The sequence below is a fragment of the Pantherophis guttatus genome, chromosome 8 (assembly GCF_059756535.1).
Source record: "Pantherophis guttatus breed Tessera chromosome 8, ASM5975653v1, whole genome shotgun sequence".
Lineage (NCBI taxonomy): Eukaryota > Metazoa > Chordata > Lepidosauria > Squamata > Colubridae > Pantherophis > Pantherophis guttatus.
The window spans coordinates 12,574,143-12,598,496 of NC_142070.1; the positions used below are offsets into that span (position 1 = coordinate 12,574,143).

Sequence of the window (24,354 nt, forward strand, 5' to 3'; positions counted from 1 at the left end):
AGCTCAGAGAGTACCAAGGACCCCAAAACAAATGGCTACGGAATGCAGAGTCCAATCTGAGTCTGTCACCGGGACCAGAGGTTTAGTCTTCTGAGTTTGGACTCTGTCGTGGCCCGCCGGTGGCAGCAGAGTTAGACAGTGAGGAGGTTGGGGAGGAATATGGGCCAGTCCTGGGGGCTGGGGAAAGCTCGGACGAGGGCTCTGCGCCTAAGTCAGAGAGGGAGATAGACAGCAGCGAGGCAGAGGAACAGCTGGAGCCCGTTCCCAGTGTGTGCATGCGCAGAGCTGCCAGAAGACAAGAACAGCTCTGAAAGCAGGGTCGACTTGGGAGTAAAGCCACACCTTGGACATGATTGGCCCCTCCCATAGGAAACAAAAGAGGAGCGAACAGGGAGGGGGCTTTTGCAGGAAACAATTCATTCGTTCGGTAGTTTCAAGTGTGGAAAATTCTGTTCGTGACTTTAAGAGACTCTGTGCCAAGTTTTTCCTTACTCTGCATTTGGAAACAACTTACGTGGCAGCTTGCCAAACGAGATAAGGTCTGTGTTTATAAATATTCCTTTGAAAAACTGTTTGGGCAAACCTTGCTGACTGTGAATGAAAGTAATTCATAGTCATGTAAATCAAAGAGGTTTTGCCGGGACCCATTCCTGCTTCCTGCTTTTTAAGGGAGCCTAAGTCAGAACAGACTCGCGCTGGAGCCCATCCTCGGGGGACTCCTCTAAACTGGAATATGTCAACCACATTCTGGTAGGGAGAAGTTACTTGAGGATGGGCTCCAGCATGAATCCAAAAGCTCGGAAAATTAAACCTCTGGTCTCGATGACCGACCCAAATTGGATCCTGGAACATGTCTATTTGCCTTCATTCATGGCTATGAGATGCCTACATAGTTGAATGCTTGTCGGAAGCTACGCTCGGGAAGCATCACAGACACGAAATGAGATATACCCAAATATTCAGAACTCTGTTACAAGTCTACAATGTACCTGTCGAAAGAATCTGTGGTTACTTTGTAGAGGTAAATGAAGAGTTTGCTGCAGTGCTTCAAAGTGGGCGAGACGGTGTCCACGGAGACGAGGTCATCTTCCAACAGCTTTTGAAATGGCTGGGTATTGGAGGGGAAGACATTCACGGGACTGAGCTTCCTGGAGTCTGAAAAGCAGCCGAGCAACCTTACGGCATCAGCCAGCTTTTCGTACTGGATCTCAGTTCTGAAGAAGTGCGAGTTGGCGGGCTCGTAACGCATGGCCGCAGTCAAGGTACACAGCACCGTGTGTAGCAGTTCGAAGACTTGATTCTGGTTCACTTTCTCCCAGCCGTTTTTGGGTGGAGAGCATAAGGATCGCTCCATGGCAACCAACAGCGAGGTGATGTATACAAATCCACCAACTTTCCGGAAAACGGTTCTCGTCCGATGGCTCTCCTTTAGTACCGAAAGCAAGGCCTACGTGGATGTTTAAAATATGGCAGTATAAATAAGGCAGCACAGGGTTTCTGGGGCATTTGTTAGATGCATCTAGCCACTGACAGATTAAAAGCAATGATCACTTAGATTTATATACCACTATGTAGTGCTTTATGGCACTCTCTGAGTGGTTTGTAAAAGCGTATTGTCCCCAACAATTTGGGTCCTCGTTTTACCGACCTTGGAAGGAGGGTCAAAGTCATCCAATGAACTCCACAACCTGAGTTTCCAATTTACAAAAGCCAATCCTGTATCTTAGTCATTTCTGCACTATGTTAAAAACATATTCTATTTAGGAATAACAGAATAAGAAGTTGGAAGGGATCTTGGAGGTCTTCTTGTCTGATCCCACTGCTCAAATAGGCGACCCTATGCTTTTTCAGAGAATTGTTGTCCAATCTCTTCTTAAAAACCTTTAGTGATGGAGCGCCTACAACTTCTGTTGTTTGCATGGTCAGGAAATGTATCCTTAGTGCTAAGCTGATTCTCTCCTTGATTAGTTTCCATCCATTGTTTCTTGTCCTGCCTTTAGATGTTTTGGGGAATAGGTTGACCCTCAAGTATTGAAAGAGTGTTATCATGTCACTCCTAGTCCTTCTTTTCATTAAACGAGACATACCAAAGTCCTGCAACTACTCTTCTTAAATCACTTGAATAATGAAATAAGTCTTCTGTGCTAGTTCTAGGACATTCATTAAACTCAACTCAACCATCTTTCTCAGATTTATTGTGCAAACTTGATATTTTGTATTTCAAGAATATCTAAAGATTTTATTTCTTTGGTTTACATTTGTTATTTGGATCATTAAGCTTTCGTATCAGACACATATTTTGATATAACAGATTTTAAAACTTGCAAATAATTTTCAGAACAATTATATTTGATTATTGTAACAGAAAGATTAATTTCATGAAATAGTGGGAGGGGAAAATAAGAATTGCGTACGTACTCTTAATATATCAGTCTTCAGCTGCAATTCCGTAGGGGGAGCAGAGTGCATCAAACCTAAGAGAGTCCCCATGTCATCATCACCACTTGGTGACAACACCAGCTGCTGGATTATCATCAGTGCTTGCTGCCTACATTGTGGATATTTTACGATGTTATGTACACACCTTGCTCCACCAAACTCCCTGAAGATGCCTACAATGTAAACAAGTGAAAAAGAATAGTTGCAATAATACCGCTAACGAAATTCAAAGACACCATCAACTGGACTATCAATTGGCATAATGATCTATAATGGCTGCCAACTCAAAAATGCCAGTAAGCATTCCAAATCAGGAACAGCAGCTTTTCCAAAGATCATAAACTTCAAAGAGATTGCAATTGTGGGAAAAACTATGTATTTTGTTAATCAATTATTTTCCACTTACGTGACTATAGGAAAAACAATCTTGTTCAATGAATCTTATCTCATTTTTCTGATTGGGTAACTTTAATGGATTGTGGGAATGTTGCACACATAATATATCTTGAGTTTAAGGAAGTATTTGATTAAGTTCACCATGAATTCTCATTAGTAAATTAGCTAGGTTTGGGCTGGTTGGCATGACAAGATAATACCTCGCTCAAAAACCAAACTCAAATAATGTTGATCAATAACTCCTAATCAAACTGGAATGAGATACAGGTTTGGTTCGGGGAAATGTCACACAATTGGTCTTAGGCCTTCTATTCTTCCTTAGTTTTATTAATACTTGAAGAAAGAGATGGAGAGAATGTGTATTAAATCTACACATGAAAAAAAATTGGGTAGAATAGCTAATCCTCTAAAAGACAAAAATAGCTTTAGCTGAAAACAATAGAATGATATTTGAAACAATTGTAAATTCTTCACATGGGCAACCAAAAATTAAATGCACAGTAATAAAATAGGCTACACGTAGCTTCTAATAATACCTATCGTGAAAATCTTGGAAAAGAAGATGGTAAAAAATATGGGTCAGACATATAATGTGGTTCCAAAAACAAAGGGCAAATGTAATTTAGCCTGAATTGACAGAAATAATAGCTTTTAAACCATGGGAAGTATTTATTCAATTTTATTCTGCATTGATAAGGCTGCATTGGTAAGATTGAAGGCAAACGAGGTCCAGGCAGAAGAAGAACATCATGGCTTCCAAATCTAAGGGCCTGGTTTGGGCAAAACTCAGCAGCACTTTTTGTGCAGCTGTTGATAAATAGGATCGCCAACATGATTGCCAATGTCCAATGACGGATATGGCACAAGAAGAAGAATTAGTAAGACACTCCCTTCCCCCATCATCTTGAGTACTATATACAGTTCTGGACACATTACTTTAAGAAGCATCCAAAGAATCTGAAACATCTACAAGAATGATCAGGGAACTAGAAGCTATCCTGTGAAGAGAGTTTCAAGGATTTGGGTAGGGCTTTAGAAAAGATTAGAGGAAGAATATTGCACCATTCTCCAAATATTTGAAAGGATATAACATAGAAAAAGGTCACGGTAATTCTTCCCTTGCACTCCAAATACAGGAAGGTAGATTCGGGTTGAATGATTGGCATGACAAGATACACCTAGCTCAGGGGTCAGCAACCTGTGGCTCTGGAGCCGCATGTGGCTCTTTCACCCCTCTGCTGCGGCTCCCTGTCACTCAAAATATGTGTCACAATCGCCAATGCGCGACATCTGCCGACACACAATTTATTGAGCTTTTCAACTCCCGGTAGGCCAACCATGGATATATCCAAGAAAAGAAAAGTTTCAGAAGAAAACAGAACATTTAATTCAACTACATATGCTAGTTTTGTGGCCGCTCAAAAAATAGTCAGGCACGGGAAGGACTTTGTGGCTCCCGGTGTTTTCTTTTCTGTGGGAAACGGGTCCAAATGGCTCTTTTGAGTGTTTAAGGTTGCAGACCCCTGACCTAGCTCATCAGGAAAAATATCCCAACATCAAGACTGAAAAACTAGGAACAACTATAGAGAAAGATGGTGAAGGTGTTTAGGGGGAAATTAAGACAATCACGATTTGATTTGGATTTCTGGAGTGAGTGGAATGATCTAAATGGCCTTTCCAATTCCATGTAATACAACTCATGGTCCTTTGTATACAATAAATATCTAAATAATTTTCAAAAGCAAAAGCAAACTAGTCAAATACATAGTAAAGCTATGCCTGGGGCTCGAGATGTGTGAAGGGTCCTGCTTCTTGGCTTTACTATTAATCAACTATAGTTGATTAATCATCACGACTGCTGTTTATACTTATTTATTTTGTGGATGTTTTCATTGCTTCAATGTCTTAAACTGTTTTAGAATGTTATAATCATTATACAAGATACTGTAACCAGATACATAAACTTTCATTTGTTTATCTCAAAAGCCTTATAAACGGGAGGGAAAGGATTACTGTAAACCCAAATTGTTTTCCATTTTAGTTTACTTTATTGTCATTGCACCTCGTTACAACGAAATTAAATGCCATCTTCAGTGTACATCAAACATAAGAAAACTATAAAAATAAAACAGAAGCACACATCCTTCACATTCTATACAGTTTAATTGAAACCCCCTGATACTGCATTAATATTACACTATACACTACTTTGCTTTTTAAAAGGTGAATGCATTTTCAAAACACAAAACTTTAAATACTTTATTATAACCTTGTTAAAAATGATCTACCTTTTGCAATAGATGGCAATTGCTAAGGAAAACGACCAACTGATTTTGACCAAATTATTTCAATCATGGACCAGCATAAAATTAATATATTATTAGTTTTATGCTGGTCTATGTCCTAAATAAAAATAAATACTAAAAATACCGAATAAAATAAGAATTCTGCTACCAATACTTTTTTTTCCTTCAAACAATTGGTTTCACACCTCAAAAAACCACATAAACATGGAGTCCAGGATAGAGTTAAATACATTTCGAGAACAAACATCATCGCCTAAGAGTTATTGCTCATTTCTTTCAACCAATCATTTGTCAAATACCTGCATTTGTGTTTGATCCTTGGAGCAGTACTGTCAAGGTCTCCATAACCAGCAAAGCAAGTTGTTTTTGGTCTTCAAATGAACTGTTGTTTTTTGAGTCTCCTACAAAAACAATTTTCAGAAGCTACAGTAGAAGAATATGCTTTCCCTTCACAACACACATCCATTTCATTCTGCCACTAACACGTGCAAATGTATTTCTTTGGTTTTATTATGCTCATTAATTCTGAACATCAAAATTACTTTATATATGATACCTTATGTAAAATTGCTATGAAAATGAACAGTGGTGTATCACTCAGCTTTTGAGCACTGATTATATCACAACTTCACATCGCTGTATAAAATATAAGCTTATTGGACAAGGGTACACAATTTATAGGTGTGGCCATAGCGCATTAAATATTATATTTCACATATAAGCATTTGAAAGTAGACGGGAAGGTTCTAAATTTTCTTTTGGGGGAAGTTTTATGCTTGGAACTAATGTCAAAATAACCATACAGAGCACAGGTGTCAAACTCGCGGTGTCACGTTGCCGTCACGTGATGTTTCGCGACGTTTTCCCCCTTTGCGGAGCTGGGGTGGGCGTGGCCTGCATGCAGGCCGCCAGTTTGACACCCCTGATATAGAGTATTTATAATTTGCATCTCCAGTTAATACCCCCCCCCAAAAAAATTGAAAGGTGTTTTTTTTTAAAAAAAAAAAAATCCAACTGAAAGTAGATTTTAAAGAAAGGGGAAAAAGTGTCCCTTGGGAGTTGGGTGGCATACAAAAGCGACAAAATAATGAATAAAAAAATAAATAAATAAGTGGGGGATGGGATCTACCTTGATCATTCAGGGCTTGTGTAGGATCTTTCAAAAGAGCAGCGTACTTGTGCAGGAGATTCACCATCACTTCCAGAAGTCCCACCTCCCTGAAAACGTCCTTAAAAATGTAGTCATGCCGCGTGAACTTAAGCAGAGTCTTTGTGGCAATAATGCTACAGGAATAGGAGGTGCTGGATTTTAAGAGGATGCTGACGCTGATCAGTTCTTTGCAAGGTATGTAATTCAAGCTAAAGACGACAAATTCAAGCATCTCAAAGTATTTTGTCTGTACGTCTGGAAGTTTTGAAATTTTCTCCGCAAATTGAGACAAAGTGTGCTGGGATTCCAGGATGAAATAATTGGCGTTATCTGCAATGTATATATTCAAAATGGCATCGAGAATAATTTGTGCAAGGTAGTTGGTTTTTGCTTTAAGAAAAGCATTCTGTAGGACTGAGAAGGCCTGGATATTCCTCACGTTGTGACCTATGAGGGAAAGAGAGAGAGAAAGTAATACACACACACACACACACACACACACACACACACACACACACACACACACACTATTAGCCCTCTCCAAAGCAGGCAGGACAGGAATCTGAAATGGATGCAAGGGAGGTTTGCTGAGGGTTGGGAAGGGTATACAAGTGGCCAGCATGGAGTGAATGCAAAGGGAGAGGTTGCTGGGTTACCCCCAGCAACCTATGACATTCCCTGCCAGCTTCCCCAATGGCTTTCTGGGGAAGCCAGCAGGAACGGTTGCAAAGGCTGATCATGTGACTGTAGGGTGCTAGGCAACCAGTGGGAAATACCGGTGAGTTGCCAAGCACTCAGACTGCAATTAAGCATGAGGGGTACCGGGATGACTGGAGCTCCAAGGACCGGTCATGATCACTATTTGTTCGGTGCTGATGTAAATTGGTTGCTGAACAAATAGTCCAAGATCAAGGACTACGCATATACATCAAATATATTTTAATTTAAATACAATTTAAATAATTTAAAGCTCTAAAAACTACTAAGCAATCATTCAATCATTCATGATTGTATAAGTAATTGGTTGCTCTATGAAGCAAAGGACCATATTCTAAGGAATATTTTCATGGATAAAAAATGAATTATTCTGGGGTCTATTTAAGCACATGATTAAGAATCTTGGGACAGATTTTTTTTTTTAAATGGAACTATTATAAAAACCCAGGACAATATCTGTCCATGTTATTATGCATGTATAAGGTAAAAAAGAATAACAGTACCTTTGCCTGCAGGTTGTGGAACGGCAAATCCAGGCAGTAAGAAAGGTGCCCCCGTAGTAATGCCAGCTGGTTTTAATTCATTCACACCATATGTTGTTAATGAGGTTATCAGGTTAACTAAATCCTTCAACGCATCCTTGGATTCTGCCTCTTTTGCTTGTTCTAACCTTCAGGAAAAACACATACATTTACTGAACAAAAACACATGGCTTTCTCTGCATTGAAATCTGGAACATTGCAATAAATTAATTAATAAAACCAGTTGATTTCAAAACACAATTTTATTTAGCATCGTTCCAAAGTTAAAGTTCAGGGTTCATTATAACAGGAATCTTTTAGAAACCTTAAGGCCATTTTAAGCAGATCCACACCATAGATCTGTCTCAGAAGCTATGGTTATATCTACACCAGCAGTGAAATCGTCTGAAGTCAGCTACCGGTTCTGTAAGTCTCTACCGAGCGTGTGCACGTGAGTGTCTGAGGCGCGCCCACGCATCGCTGAAAAAGGAACATTTTGAAGCCTTCCAAGTCTGCAAAGGTAAGTAGAACAGCAAGGGGGGGAATCCGCTGTGCCACATGATTTAGATTAGCTAGAAAGCAGGAAATCCGACGATTCTAGCTAATATAAATCACACTTCACAGCTGATCGTCGCCCAGCTGATCATCAGAAATACCAGTTCGCCCGAACTGGTAGCATTTTTTACCACTGGTTTGCCCGAACCTGTCCAAACCGGTAGCATTTCACCCCTAGTCTACATGCTCTCCTGAATGAAATTTTCTACGGAAAATGTTAATTGAGTGAATAGGGGAGTAAGAGAGATAACGTGGGCTACATATTCCATAATACGATCTACCTTTAAGTAATTTCTCTTCCTTTCCCTCTATGCTCTTTCAAATTAAACGTAACTTCCTAATCCAAACACTTCACATTTTAAAGCATGTAGCAAATATCCGTATTTATTTCACAAGCATTTGCAACGAAAACTGCCTCTGTATCACCATCAGAGATTGAGGGAAACCTTTTTGGACAAACAGGGGAATTGATTCACAAGAATATACAAATTAAATTCATCTGGGTTTTCATTAATGTACTGTTGTCAGTATGGAGGAGTGGAGTTACTACTGACACCATAAAATTATCTCATCTTGTTAGTGCCACAACTTGGCAGTGTTGTAATACAAGGAAGGAGCTATTTCTCATTTTTTTTTAAAAACCCACAAATTGTTTGGGGGAATATACAGATATTAAGTTAAATAGGAAAAAAGAGAAATTCAGATATGACACAGACTGTTACAAAGCTGGCATATCAGGGATATTCATAGACTAGCTAAAACAAACAAATCCCCAGTGCCTTTTTTGACCTTTAAGAGAATGTCCAAATATTTATTAACTTAGAAAGGCAGGACAAAAGTGCCCAAATGCTGAAGCACTGATATACAGTATATAAAGGTTTGGTGTATACTGCAGTAATAAGTAAATTGCTTGTAGTCGGTTTCCTTCTTGACTGCAATACAGTATCTACAGTGGCTGAGTCATGATTGAGAGTCTACTGCTGAATAAGCAATTCTAGAAAAAGGGTTTTGAGAATCTGGAGACCTTAGATTTACAGCCACGCCAGTCTAAGACTACCATAAACTAGTGAGCGAGTTTTGTCAATGCTCCCATTCTACCTACACAAAGCCACAATGAGCAGTTGTGGTCCTCCTTCTCTGGATTTATAGCTTAAAATTATTAATATTTAACATTATATATTTTTCTTCAACCAGAGTGGTGCGGTGGCCTAGAGGTGGAGCTCTCATTTCACAATCAGGAGGCTGTGAGTTCGATCCTAGGTAGAGGCAGATATTTCTCTCTCTGGGCACAATGGGAATATATCTGCTGAACAAAACTCCGCATTGGGGATAGGAAGGGCATCCGGCCAGTAAACACTTTGCTAGCTCCATTCAGTTGCCCAGACTCCACCCCGCAAGGGATTATGGGCTCGTTAAACGAAGATGATGATATATTTTTCTTCAACCATAATCATATTGAAACAATTTGGTTTATTTATTATCAGGGAGCGGTTACACAAATTACTTTATCATGTTAGGGCCATACCATATTGCAGAATTTGAGAATGATAAGGTAAATACTTAAAAACAAAAAGTAAAGCATGATAGTTAACTCTACGATATCAGATAGATTCTGATATTCTCAAATAAATAAATACTGGTTACTGTCCTTACCAAAGAAGGGAATCGAAATGGGTTCACCAGTCAAAAAAATCTAGATTAGTTTATGAATTATTATCAATGCTTTATTTTAGATTAGGCCAGGGATGGCGAACCTGTGGCACACTTGCCACAGGTGGCACGCAGAGCCATATCTGTAGACACAGATGTGCCTCTGAGATGTAGCTCAGCTCCAGCGCACATGCGTGCACCGGCCAGATGATTTTCGGGCCTTCCGGGCCCACCGGAAGTCAGGACAATAAAAACAAGGACAAATAGGCTGAAAAACAGCTTCTATCCCAGAGCAGTAACTATATTGAATTCTACTGTATAGTGCAATATTAATGCAGTATCAGGGGTTTTCAATTCAATTGTATAGAATGCAAAGGATGTGTGTTTGTGTTTTATTTTTATAGTTACAATGTACACTGAAGTTGGCATTTAATTTCATTGTACGAGGCGCAATGACAATAAAGTAAAGTAAAGTAAATTAAAGAAGCTTCTTGGATGAGAAGCAAAACGTCTTCAAAGAAAAATCAGAAAGTCCAGTTGCCTCTTGAAAAAGCATCTCTGAGATCACCATGACCTGGATGACTGAGAATCTCCATAGACAATAAAAGTGGAGGTTTGTTTTCGGAGCTTGTGGTTGGTTTCCAAACCTTTCATTAATAGGTTAGATAACATCTTCAGGGGACTTTAGGGAATATCCGTGTTGGTGTCCTTCTGAATTCCCTGATTTCTGCTGAAGATGTTACCTAGCCTTGTAATAAAACGTTTGGAAACCAACCCACAGCTCGGAGAATGAACCTCCATTCTCATCCTACACCAGAGCTACAGATGTTCGCTACTTTGATGATAGAACATTCTATTGGATATTTCTAATTGAATTAGAACTAGAAGCTAAAACAGTCTCTGTAGGATAGTACTATTTTAATATAGCCTAATAAGAAGGTTGAATTTTTCACCTGCATATTCACAATACTATTTTACTTACAACATTTATACATTGGTAAGGCGCCTCGTTTAAGCAAGAAGATATACTTACAAACATGATCTGCATACCTGAGTAAAAGATCAAACAGAAAATTATATCCTTGCCATATCCTAAAATCATCTAGCAGCGTTTGAGACACATCACTGGAATCTTTGAGGAAACAGGACAGCCCAGCAAACATTTCAACTATTTCTAAGGGAGAAAGATCATCCGATTGCTGCATGTTCTGAACACACGTTGAGAGGCATTCCTTTTCTGAAAACATATTAAAGAAAAAAAAATGTTTTCAAATGATAAATGTTGGAAATGCTCAAGGACTCACTCTGAGGTAATTTTAATGCTTGTAGCAGATTTCAAGTTAAGTGACATACAAATAATCAGTTAAGGTTATTTCCCGTATATAAAGAAAGAAATACAGATGCTGCATCGTTCACATAATTTCCTCATTTTAGAATGCTAGGAAAGAAGCAAGATGTTAAGTCTCCCATATCTGGACTGCAAAAATTGATGTGACCAGCAGATGGCAGGGGAAAAAAAACCTCATTGCTGCCATCCAGTGGAAATCTAAATATTTGCAGCATAGTTATGTTACAAACCGAGACATCTGTACAGGTTCAAATATGAATTGGAAAACTTTACTCTTTACTAAAGGCAATTGCACAATCATCTCCTTCATTTCCACAGACATGACAAGTTGTTTTCAGTAGGATCCAATCTGGGTCGGTCACTGGGACCACAGATTTAGTCTTCCGAGCTTTCGGACTTGTGCTGGGGCCCATCCTCAGGGAATTTCTCTCTAGCAGAATGTGTCCTTTCGGCTATTCTGTGTGTGGTATTTACAGGGTGCCTGGTTGTGTATGGCTTTTTAGTAGTTGATTGGGGTGTTGATGGCTAGCTATTAAGTCATTGGCTGTTGTTTCCTTGTGCTGCCAAGCCCTCACCTCACAAGTACTTGATAAACTGGTGGTAAATCAGCACTCCTATTGACTAGTTGTTTTCTGTATTTTCAAATTTCTGAACAATTGCCTCGGCATTTATACTAGAAGTCTTTGAACTGCGTGCAACCAGTTGAACTGAACTGCAGTTACAGAGCTGAACTGATCTGAACTGCAGTTACAGAGAAAACAATATGTCCTTCATTGTGATCTTAATGCCACACAAGTATTAGTAATGCCACACACATATAAGTAATAATGTGACTCACACACCGGCCTAATGATAACATTATCCAATCAAATGTAAGTCTGGCATCTAAGTATAGTGTCAAAAATTAATGGTGGAGACTAGCTCAACAAATGACAAAAGTGAAAGGACAACTAAATGACTTAAAAGCCAGCCATCAACACACCCCCGATCAATATCTAAAAAGCCGCACATAACCCACACAGGCCCTATAAATACCACACACAGAACAGCACACTCTCTGCTACAGAGAAGTTCCTTGAGGATGGGCTTCAGCACGAGTCCGAAAGCTTGGAAGATAAAAAACCTCAGGTCCCAGTGACCAGCCCAGATTGGAGCCTGCAAAGTGGTATCCTGTGAAAAGATACAACTTATATCGGCCCAGCCTGAACTGAAATGGGTGCGTGCACGTGCACACACACACACACAAAAGTGTTGGTCGTTTCATTAATTCATGTGAAAAGAGTAATCTCTGTGATCCAATATGTACTGTATTTTTTGGACTATAAAACGCACCAGATTATAAAACGCACCTAAATTTACAGGAGGAAAACAAGAAAAAAATAGCTTTTGGCATCCGCGTGTCAGATTTTCGCCCTCCCAGGCCCCCAGAAGCACTCTGCAGTGCTCTGCACAGCCCGTTTTCACCGAAAACGGGCCATCTTTGGGTTCCCAAGCCCTACGCGCATCACATTTTCACCATCCCAGGCCCCCAGAAGCATGGCCCATTTTTGCCAAAAACGGGCCCCTTTTCGCCAAAAACGCACCCGTTTTTGGCCTGCAGAGTGCTTCTGGAGGCCTGGGAGCGCGAAAACACGACATGCGGAGCTTGGGAGCCCAAAAACACTCTTATTGGGTCTATACAACACTCCTAAATTTTCACCCACTTTTAGGGGAATAAAAGGGGCATCTTATACTCCGAAAAGGCAATTTTCTGCTGCAAAGCTGGAAAACATTTCCTTCTAAAATTGTAACCGTCCAACAGTTGCTACATTTTCAGAGAGATGCATGCTCTGCTCCCACAAAAGGCCAAGGCTTTTGAACACCTAGAGAGCGCAGAGCAGTGCGCCTAAACGATTCACTGAAGCAGGGATAAATGTGGGCTGAATCATTTCCTCGTTAAAAGTAAAAATTAAAAATGGCTTTCAGGGGAAATGGATCTGACTGAAAATCATCACCCTATCTCTGAGGGGAACCGTAAATGGGGTTCGCCAGCATAATTGAGCTAGGGGCAACAGCCAAATTTCATGGTCAACAGGCACAGGTCCAATTTTGCTAAGGCTCAATGGATTTTGTTCATTAATGCTGACAAATCTTCAGGAAGGAACAATCAGTGTTTGGAGGGGATATAGATTACTGTGAGCTTTCTGAAATTGCCTGTGAGGTGGTGAGGGGAAACAAGCGCCTATCTGAAAATGAAAAGGAAAAAAAAAAAAAAAAACCCAGCCTAAAATACTAGTAAGGCAGATTTTCAGAAAAGAAAATGTTAAACCTTTGGAATGGAACAACAACAAAAAAAACTCAAACTGTAGGCACTCACATATGAAATGGTGAAGTATATTCTCTGGGAGCAAAACACCGTAATAAAAGTTGCCACCTCACTTTTAATGCATTTCCCTGTCCATGGCTTCTTAGAGCCCTGGAGTCTTATGCTAATTCACCTGTCATCAGCTCAAGGAACTGAAGGTCCAGAGGGTAGATGGACTATCTGGAATGAGCTACCCCCAGGGATACGACTGATCCCGGACCTCCGGACCTTCCGCCGGGCCCTGAAGACTTTTTTATTTCAGCAAGCCGGGCTGGGTTAAAAAATTTTTAATTGGGGAATTTTATGGGTAAGGGGTTTTAAATTGGGGAAGCCAAAGATTTAATTTTGTTTTAATAATAATTAATAATTATTTAATAATTAATTAATTAATAATTAATAATTAATTTAATAATTTTAATATTTGTATTGTGTGTTTTTAATTTTGGCTGTTCACCGCCCCGAGTCCTTCGGGAGAGGGGGCGGTATAAAAATTTAAAAAATAAATAAAAAAATAAAAAAATAAGGAGGGTCATTTTTATCAGGAGGTGATAATAGCATTGTCAGTACAAGATATAAACTGAAAAGAAATTATGGCTGGTATGACCACCATTAAACAATTAAGATGACTGATGATCCAGCCCAATGAATCTTTGGGGATAGACAACAGGCATATGGGGCGCCACAGAAGAAAGATATATCCTTCAGAAAGCACAGTCCAGGATTTGCCCTGGTCCAAAACCTGCAGCATAATATACTCCTAAGTATTGAAAAGAGGGTGATTACCACTTCACCTAAAAATCATAAGGCTGCAGGAGAACCATTTCTGAAGTATGCATCCATATAGTAGTTAGGAACTAAGAGCTTGGAGGAAATGGCAGCACTTGTAATTGGCATGGTCCATCAGCTGTACCTCAGAACAGAAAACCATGCTCATGGTTTCCAGCAGGGGTGCTATTCTGACCGGTTTTGGAGAACCACTAACGGAAATTTTGAGTAGTTCGGAGAATCAGCAAATACCACCACTGGCTGGTCCCAGAGTGGGATGGGAATGGAGATTTTGCAATATCCTTCCCCCAGGAGTGGGATGGGAATGGGGATTTTGCAGTATCCTTCCCCTGGACTGGGGTGGGAATGGAGATTTTGCAGTATCCTTCCTCTGCGACGCCCACCAAGCCACACCACGCCCACCAAGCCACGCCCACAGAACTGGTAGTAAAAAAATTTAAATTCCACCACTGGTTTCCAGGTATTCCACTGAGTGGGAAGATTAGAGAAGTGGGTCTACTATGTATGGGCCACGGGCCGCATACAGAGCCACTGTAGTACTGCCATATACCCTGCAGGCCTAGCACAGGGGTGTAAAATTCAAGGCCCGGGGGCCAAATGCAGCCCAAGGGGTGCTTAGATCTGGCCCGCCGAGCCGCCCTGGAAACAGCAAAGGACCGACCCATGATGCCTCTGTCAGTGAAATGGACCATATGCAGCCCTCTCGAGCTCTGTTTTTACTGGCAGAGGGTTGCAGGAGTCCATCGCAGCCAAAAACGGAGTGCAGGAGCCCATTTTCACTGGCAGAGTGCTTGAGCCACAGGCACCCTCAACACGAGTAACGTTGAGCTGGCCACACCTACCCCATCTCCCCAAGGTCAAACACAACCCTGATGTGGACCTCAATGAAATAGAGTTTGACACCGCTAGCCTAGCATAATGAATGGAATCCATCTTCTAAGTGGTTTCCTTGCACTGTCTCTGATTGTGCTATATGTAATAACTAGCTGGATGCCCATGCTTCGCTACAAAACTATGTGCTCAGACTTGATAAATTGACACTTACAGTCTGAAACTTAATGTAGAATGTGTAACTCCGTAGCATCAGTGTGTGTTAATGTAATGCAACTGGCGATTGGAACAGAGGGGGAGGGGGAGTAGAATGTCCCAGCCAGCAGCATCCATCGGTATTCATCTGGCTAGCATCCTGTCAGTGTGTGAGAGAGTTGAGGGGTGTTTGGAAACTCAAGTATTTGCTGCGTGAGCAAGAAGGAGAGAGGAAGGAGCCTGGGCATAGCTTAGTTCAACTGTTCTGTAGTAAAGCTGCTTCCTGCTGTGAAAGTAAAACTGAAAGTGAAACTCCTCTCCTCTGCTTGTGTTTTGGATTTGGAACAGATTTCTTTTAAGGTGGGGATGGGGAGTAGAACTCCTTAGCATCAGAGCGTGTTAATAATAATATAGGAAATACTAATGCTCTGATGGTCATTTCAAAAAATCCTTTCTTATGAGCACCTAGAAGCCAAGAGGAACATACGTGGCAAATTTCAAGTTTGTAGAATTTACGGTTCTGGAGATTTTGTGATTACTGTGTGAGTGGTTTTCACTTTTATATATAGAGATTTTGAAACCGACGATAGACCCTAAAAACTCTATGCAAGCTATTCCAGTGTCTTAGAATGATGACACAGATGCTGGCAGCATCAGTATTGAGATGCATGCCAATGAATCTAACTCTACAGAAGTTACTGGATTATTACTGACTGAACTAATTACGCAGCCTCCAGACTTACTGCTCCTATAAAATTTGTTCTCTCAACGCAAATGGAGAGATGCCAAATCAGAAAAATAATGACCTGATCCAGAGAGTGGAGTGACAGGGCTACCAGCGCATACATCATCACACCACACCAAATAACTTATGAAACAGTTCAGAGGCATCAACCTTGTGAACTCTCAGGTTTCTTCTTTCCGCTATGTATTCAAAATAGATAGTGATTAATGTGTGTGTGTGTGTGTGTGTGTGTGTGTGTGTGTGTGTGTGTATGGTGCAGGTATATATTTATGTATGTATATAGCATGTGTGTATGTGTGTTATGTATGTGTTTGGGTAGATATATACTTTCTCTTGAGAGCAGGCAACAGAATTTCATTTTTAATGTGGGTGACCAATGTGCTCACCGTAAAAAAAATGATAATAAAAGTTAATTTATCTAAAAAAATGACCTTAAAATTATCTTAGAAGTCTTTGGGAAATATCTGTGCTGACAGAATGCATCGTGTCAACCTCAATCCCGCCCAAACTGGCAAATCTCTTATTTGCATAAAGGAATCTCCTAACCAAATACCAAAAAAGATAATCCAATTTTATTCTACCAAAAGTCACATTGTTGGTACCAAGCACAGTCTAAGCAGCTTCAACGGCAAGATAATCTATCAATATAATACAGGCCAAGCCATCAATTGATGTTATTCTGTCTCACGGAGATTTAGGGAATGAAAGCATAAGGACCTTTGCCAAACTTGATAATGAATCAACTGCAGACAGTTGCAGGAGTTAAAATACCACTCAGGCCAGTATGACATTTCAAGAATGGATACTAGAAAGGGCAGGCTAAAAGTATAGTCATGTTCTAGCTAAAAAAAAAAAGACAGTTCATGGTCAAAGGTTCAAATGTAGGATATAAGATCAGATGAAAAGAATGCTGGATCCAGCAACATTATTAGATGTAATACAGGTAATCCTCGATTTATGACCACAACTGAACCCAAAATTTCTTTAGATCACTGCAGCTGTTAAACAAATCATGTAACCATTAAGCGAATCTGACTTCCCCATTACTCTGTTTGTCAGAGGCCAAAGGGAAAGGTGATCATATGACCCTGGGACAGTGCAACTGTCATAAATGCATCCAGTTACCAAGTGCCCAAATTTTAATTACATAACTGTGAGAAAACTGAAACATCTTAAGTGTGAGGACCAGTCATTAACTCACTTTTTCAGTGCTGCTGTAACTTCAAACAGTCACTAAATGAATGGTTGTAAATCAAGGACTACCCATAAGGACTACCTTATGGTCTACAATCAACTCTTTTCTTGTTTTGTTAACAAGAAAAATAAGGGGAGAGGTTGCCTCCCAAGCAGGCTATCTCTTGCATGGAGCTCAACCTTTCATGGAGATACTCCTTCGCTCAGAGGTGGTATTCAGCCGGTTCGGGTGGACCGGTAATGGCGACCTGCGGGTGGGCGCAATCCATCTGCCCGGGCGCAATCCCGTCCTATATCGCTGTGTTTTTGACATCACACGCATGCACGGACGGCACACACAAGAGAATTGCCATATTGTTTGACGTCGCACGCATGAGAATTGCCGTGTTTTGTGACTCCGCACGCATGCGCGTGCGCGGTCACATTTCCGGTGCTGGGCGAACTGGTTGCTATAGTATGTGAAGCCCACCACTGCCTTTGCTGTTCATCCCTTTGTTCTTCTTACAACAGGAAGGATAATTTATGGGCTAAGGTCTACATCAGATCTATCGAATTCTTTTAGAGATCATAAGATTTGAACAAAGAATCCTTCAAACGAGAACCGTGGGGTAATGGTTAAAGCATCAGGCTAAAAACCCGGGAGTTCTAATCCTGATTTAAGACACAGAGCCAGCTGCGTAACCTTCAAGCCAGTCCACTTTCTCACAGCCCTTGGTAAAAAGGCAATGGCAAACTACTTTTGAAAAATCTCGATGAGAAAACTGCAGGTACTTCTATGGGAAGTCTCTTGAGCATCAGACACAATTGGACAGAAGAAGAAGAATTTCACCAGGGGTGAAATTCAAAATGTTTCCCTACTGGTTCTGTGGACATGGCTTGGTGGGTGTGGCAGGGGAAGGATATTGCAAAATCTCCATTCCCACCCCACTCCAGGAGAAGGATACTACAAAATCTCTATTTCCTTCCCTTCTGGGGGAAGGATATTGCAAAATCTCCCACTCTGGGGCCAGCCAGAGGTGGTATTTGCCGGTTCTCCGAACTACTCAAAATTTCCGCTACCGGTTCTCCAGAACCTGTTAGAACCTGCTGGATTTCATCACTGCATGTTACCTATTAAATAGAATTTCTTTTTCCTCCCGCTGCGTATCTTCAAAGCAAAGGCAATTTCACCTTTATCTATTCATCCCACCTAATTTCCTGTACAAAAGAAACACCAACCGTGAATGTATTTCACTACGTTGACGCTAAGGCCGTGACGTGATATAGTCATCAGGACTTCCCCTGCACTCTTCCTCCAAGGCAGGTTGTAGGGAGGGCACCACGAGGTTATTGCACTGAAAAGAAGCTGGAGGTCATCCTTTTGGGCCAGCTCTTCTGCTGGGGACACAAAACTGCACAGCTTCACTAAGATCTGAAAGAAAAGGCAACAAAACCCACTTGAAAAAAGGCTGAACGCTATGTCAGGATAATGAAGATTTAAAGCTGACCAGATGCTGTAAGGCTGTGGACCAGGATGATGGACTGAGGATGAGTCGGCAGGGTTATTGCCGCTTTAAGAAGATGTCTATATAAGGGAGGCCATGAGAGAGCCTCTCTCTCTCTCTCTCTCTCTCTCTCTCTCTCTCTCTCTCTCTCTCTCTCTCTCTCTCCCTCCCTCCCTCCCTCCCTCCCCCTCCCCCTCGTGTATCACTCTCCTCGTTGTGTTCTATCTGCATTGTAGTTCTCCGTGCAGAGTTGAAGATTGAAGATTGATTGATTGCCTGGTATGTGCCTACCATGTATTTATATAGAAGTCTTGTAGTCTCTTCTTAAAAACCTCCAGTGAGGGGAGCACCCACGATTTCTGAAGGCAAGCCATTCCACTGATTAATTGTTCTCACTGTCACAAATTTTCTCCTTAGTTCTAGGTTGGATCTCTCCTTGATTAGTTTCCATCCATTGCTTCTTGTCCTGCCCTCAGGTGCTTTGGAGAATAGCTTGACCCCCTCTTCTTTAGGGCAGCCCCTTACACATTGGAACACTGCTATCATGTCACCCACTAGTCCTTCTTTTCATTAAACTAGACATACTAAATTCACTTAACAGGTTTTCCTTACCAATTACCATTTATAAGTATTTATTACTATTTAAAGAACATTCCATTCCCAGCCCATTCATCTTCTGGTTCCTAATTTACCCATTCATTGAAATGTTTTAAAGTACTTATCCTTGTTTTTATGATGTTGTAAGCCGCCCAGGTTAACTAGATTGTGAAATTCATTGATTTAATAAATAAATAAATAAACTGTGAACAAAATAGGAAAGTGTGAACAACTCCTTGGAGGGACTTGGTTATTAAACAAATTCATGTAGCCACCTTTAGCTTAACTACCATATATCATAAAACAACACACATATGCTATTGTATTCTTAGGGTCGTTTCTATTCTCAGTAATTAGTTTGCTTGAAGATATGTGTGTGTGTGTGTGTTTTCAGTAACCAGTTTGCTTGAAGATGTGTGCAGGGGTGGCCTGCTGGGGGTTCACAGGGGTTCAGGAGAACCTCTAGCTAAGATTCTGTGCAGTTCGGAGAACCCCCAAATCCCATTCCTGGCTGGCCCCACCCACCCCACCCTGCCCCTCCCAGGAGTCCCCACATGGCCCATTTTGGATGCATGTAAGTGCAGGGGTGTGTGGAGGCTCAGGGAGGGTGAAAAGAGGCTCGAAAAAAGACTCCGGAACCCAGGGAGGGCAAAAACGCCCCCCCACCGCCGTGATGTAGGAAGCAGACTTGGCCATGCCCACCCAGCAACTGGGCAGAGAACCCCTTGCTAAAATTTTTGAAGCCCACCCCTGGATGTGTGCGTCTGTGTACTGTGAAGAACCTTTAAACCAGGGGTCCCCAAACTTGGCAGCTTTAAGACTTGTGGACTTCAATTCCCAGAATTCTCCAGCCAACATAGCTGGCTGGAGAATTCTGGGAGTTGAAATCCACAAGTCTTAAAGCTGCCAAGTTTGAAGACCTCTGCTTTAAACTCTTAAGCCTCTGAAATTGAAGAAGACGTGTACTACCCTTAGGGGTCAGAAGGAATTTTTACACTTACACACACACACACACACACACACACACACACACACACACACACACACACGTTCATTGACTGTTTATGTACCATCAAGTCAGTGTCGACTCTTAGCAATCTCGCAGATAGATTGTCTGTATGCTTATCTGACCTAACCTGGTTTTTCATTTTAACACGCACTGCCTGCCGTTCTGAAAATATTCTAAGAGCCGCCATCCTCCAACCCAATCTCTTTGTAAAGAAATGTCATTTAAAATGTATTATCGCTGCCGTGCACTTACCTGCACAAATACTTTCTGCAACAGCGCTCTTCGCTCCGCTAGAGGCAATTCATTCTGGGCTCCGCCGGCCACCTCAGGCACATGTGGAAGGTCAAAAAACAGATAGAGACATTTCACAAGTGTGGAAGGCACTGACATAGTTGTCATGCAGTCCACGGTTTTCTGGGGAGAAACGGCAAAGAACATTTTTAAGTCACCCTCGTATGCAATTTGTTCTTCATCTGCTGTTTTGCACGTTTGCAAACCAAAGCAAAAACATTCTCATTAGGTAGAAAGATAAAACATTCACAACCTGTGTGTAGATTAGGTAAACTTCAAGCTTACTTTATCTCAACTATAGGCAGTCTTCCTCGACTTATGACCAGTTGCTTAATGACCATTCAAAGTTACGATGGACCCCTCCTAATCCTACTTACGACACAATTTTGAAGTAACAATGTCTGCACCCTCCATGGTCACCTGATCGCATCTGGGGCGCTTGGCAACCAGCTCACCTTTATAGTTATTAACATAACTGTGATTTTCAACTGCAACTTGTCCTCTAGGTTCTGGCTGTACCCATATGGTCATGTGATCACAATCAGGACACCTGATCATCGGTTTGCATTTATGACTAGTTGCAATCCTGCAATTGTCATTTGCAAATTTCCCTGCTGGCTTCTCCAGAAAGTCAAGGGGAAGCTGGCAGGAAAGACTGCAAGTTGCTAGGGTAAATCTCACCCATTTGTGCAACCTTTGTCAGCTCCTTTGTGTTAGCAACACACCAGCTGTTTGCGGACTCTCCCCAACCTGCACCTTTTCTCCAACCCTCATTGCATGTCTCACACACCCCTTGCACCCCCTTCCCAATCCTCACCGCACTTTTCATGCAACCCCTCTCACTCTCCCTCCCTCACCCAGCAGCAGCCATATTCTTGCCTGCTGGCTTGGGAGTTGCAATTTCCTGCTGGCTTCCCCAATGACACTGATTGTGGGAAGCTCTCAGGAAGTTGCCTTGTCTAACAACTGAGAGATTCAGTTAATGATGGCAACCAGGACAGAGGGATTGCCATTGCTAGGCAATGCAATTCCACTCCACAACTCCATCATGTAGCAATGGAAATTCTGGTTTTAATTGCTGTTATAAGTCAAGGACTACCTGATTTTTTTTTTGTTTATAATACAGGTAGTCCTTGACTTACAACAGCAAGTTGGTTGTAGTGTATAATTCACCATTTTTTAAACTATGCATTTATTGTATAATGGTTTAATTCACAATTATATTGTAAAAATTACAGTTTTCCAGATACTTCATATAAGGTACAGTTATTTGAACCACCCCAGCTTCCAGTCCTCAAATTTGCATTTATCTATGTTCATCCAAATGAGGAGGTTCTGGCAACGTTACAATATAAAGGTGAGGCATTCACGAGTTAAGAAATAGGGCACTTTAACGATTTATTGCCAAATACCACTTTCTGCTCATTAAGAACTCACCTGTCCAGACGAAGCTAACAGGTTAATTGTAGTAAGCAACATCCAACCTCTACTGGCTTCTTCGCTCTGATTGATTTCTAGAAACTGAACTATGGCACGACTCGCGGCTTCTAAAAGGCAGAGGAGAAAAAGGAGAAAAATCAACACACACAAGCCCTCCATCTCCATTTATTTTAATGTGTCAAAATTCCTCACTTTCATGTACAATATATTTATTGTAGTTCTCATTTAATGACTGCCCTGTTTAGCAACCCAAGCTATGACGGTGCCGAAAAAGTAACTTTATAATCAGTCCTCACACTGATGACTGTCACAGCATCTCCACGGTCATGTGATCAAGATTTGGGCACTTCGCAACCACAGGGTGTTTACAACCACTGCAATGTACACAATTAGCATAGGAAAATCAAGAATCAACGGAGAAGCCAGCAGTAAAATCGCAAGTAGTGTTCACATGATGTCTTACTTAACTATTGTGTGTGGTTTGTGATGGACTTGCTGGTCTCAACTGTGATTGTTAAGGAAGGACTAATAGTATAGGTAGTCCTCGATTTACAAACCATTCATTTAGTACCCTTTTGTCATGCCCCCATTGGAGCCTGAATCTGTGAGGGAAGACGAGCTATAACCTGAGCTGACAGAGACTGAGGGGGCTGTTTCGTTGGCTTCTGAGGAAAATGGGGAAGGGAAAGGCCAGTCAGGTCAGGGCCTTTCAGGATTAGAACAGCTTGTAGACAGGGAGGAAGAGGGGCAGGATGAACATGAGAGACAGAGTTCAGGCGATGACCTCAGAGCTCATCTTCACAAGGCACACCTGGGGAATGAGACTTAAGGAGACACTGTGGGGAGGGGCATTTGTCGGGAACAAATGCTGAATTCCTGAAATGTGGAGTGCCAACGTTTGAATCTTCCAAGAGTCCTTGCATTCTTTCTGGCTTTCTGGACTAATTACCTGGATCCTTTGCTTCCTGATTTGCCCTGTTGGATTTATTGCTGTGCAGCCTTGGTGTACACAGCGCGGGGTTGGACTATTTCCAGCCAAAGGCTGCTTGAGGTGTGTGTGGTGGGGTTTGTCATCACTTTGCTCTGGGACTTGCCAGAAACGTGAGAGCGTTTGGGGAAATTTGGAGCAATAAAGGGGCAGTTTGAACTGCCAGCTGCCTATGTTATCTCAGTGCCGTGCCCGTGTCATCACACCTTTCAAAGTTACAACGGCACTGAAAAAAGTGACTTATGGCCATTTTTCACAGTTACAACCTTTGCAGCATCCCCATGATCATATGATCAAAAATTCAGATACTTGCCAACTAGTTCATGTTTATGACCGTTGCCATGTCCCAAGATCACCTTTTGGAACCTTCCAACGAGCAAAGTCAATGGGGAAGCCCGATTCACTTAACAACGGTGTGACTAACTTATCAACTGCAGTGATTCACTTAACAACTGTGGCAAGAAAGGTCGCAAAATGGGGCAAAACTCACTTAGCAAATGTCTCACTTAGCCACAGAAATTTTGGGCTCAATTTTGGTCGTAAGTAGAGGACTACCTGTATAATCCTTGGGGCAGCATTACAAGGTAGCTGATTCTAATTCTTTTCTTTGGTTTATAGCTAAGCAAGATAGTGCAGGTACTGCGTAATACTGATAATCATCAGTCAACTGAGTTTAAACATGCTTGGGATAAGCACCTGTCTATCGTCCAACAAAAAATAAAAAATAAATAAATAAAAATAAAATAATAAAAGAAATAAAAATAAATAAATAAGAATACAAAAACAAAAAAACTCAGAGTTGTTTCTGCCCTCAGTTTTCTATGTTTCTGGGTAATTCTCAAAATGTAGCCATGTGACCATGGGGAGAAACAAATGGTGTGATATTTTACGATGTCTGGAAGCACTTTAATGAGCCATAAAATCCCCTTTCTGAGGCCACCATAAACTTCAAACAGTTGTTAAACCGCCAGTCGTAAGTCAAAGACTATCTGTATTGCTTCTTATTATTATTCTTAAGGCATGGTTTATTCTTAAGGCATTATAACTAGAACACTGAATGCTATCTCGGCACTTACATTTTAGAAAAGGCATTTAACAAACAAGAGCCTGCCTACTGAAGAGCAAGCAAAATAAAGATGACACAGCCTGGAAGGAATAACTTACAGGGAATATCTGCAAGTGCAAGTATGCTTACTTAACAAAGACAGACTGTGGAGAGATACTATAGTTATCCTACAGAAGATGAGGCAAAATAATCCAATTTTTCTTTTCAGAAGATGGAACCAGAAAAAAAGTTTAAATGAAATAGATGTTGGTTGGGATATCTGAAAAAGTTTCCTTTTGATCAAACTTTACAAGAATGGAACC

General features: G+C 41.2%; 1 protein-coding gene across 10 annotated transcripts in view; it reads right to left on the minus strand.

Moving 5' to 3' along the window:
* The window catches only part of WDFY3 (WD repeat and FYVE domain containing 3), a 205,675-nt gene that overhangs the window by 116,028 nt on the left and 65,293 nt on the right, over positions 1-24,354 (minus strand). For 8 of the 10 annotated variants that reach the window (XM_087875091.1, XM_087875090.1, XM_034431140.3 and 5 more), the window contains exons 4-12: positions 21,996-22,105; positions 20,520-20,681; positions 18,396-18,588; positions 10,785-10,971; positions 7,512-7,678; positions 6,271-6,738; positions 5,441-5,542; positions 2,419-2,612; positions 990-1,447 (exon numbers count right to left, since the gene is read on the minus strand). In XM_087875091.1, coding sequence (XP_087731217.1) covers positions 990-1,447; positions 2,419-2,612; positions 5,441-5,542; positions 6,271-6,738; positions 7,512-7,678; positions 10,785-10,971; positions 18,396-18,588; positions 20,520-20,681; positions 21,996-22,105 — 2,041 coding nt within the window. The remainder of the gene's footprint in view (positions 1-989; positions 1,448-2,418; positions 2,613-5,440; positions 5,543-6,270; positions 6,739-7,511; positions 7,679-10,784; positions 10,972-18,395; positions 18,589-20,519; positions 20,682-21,995; positions 22,106-24,354) is intronic. The other 2 variants (XM_087875093.1, XM_087875092.1) reach the window with 1 other exon arrangement.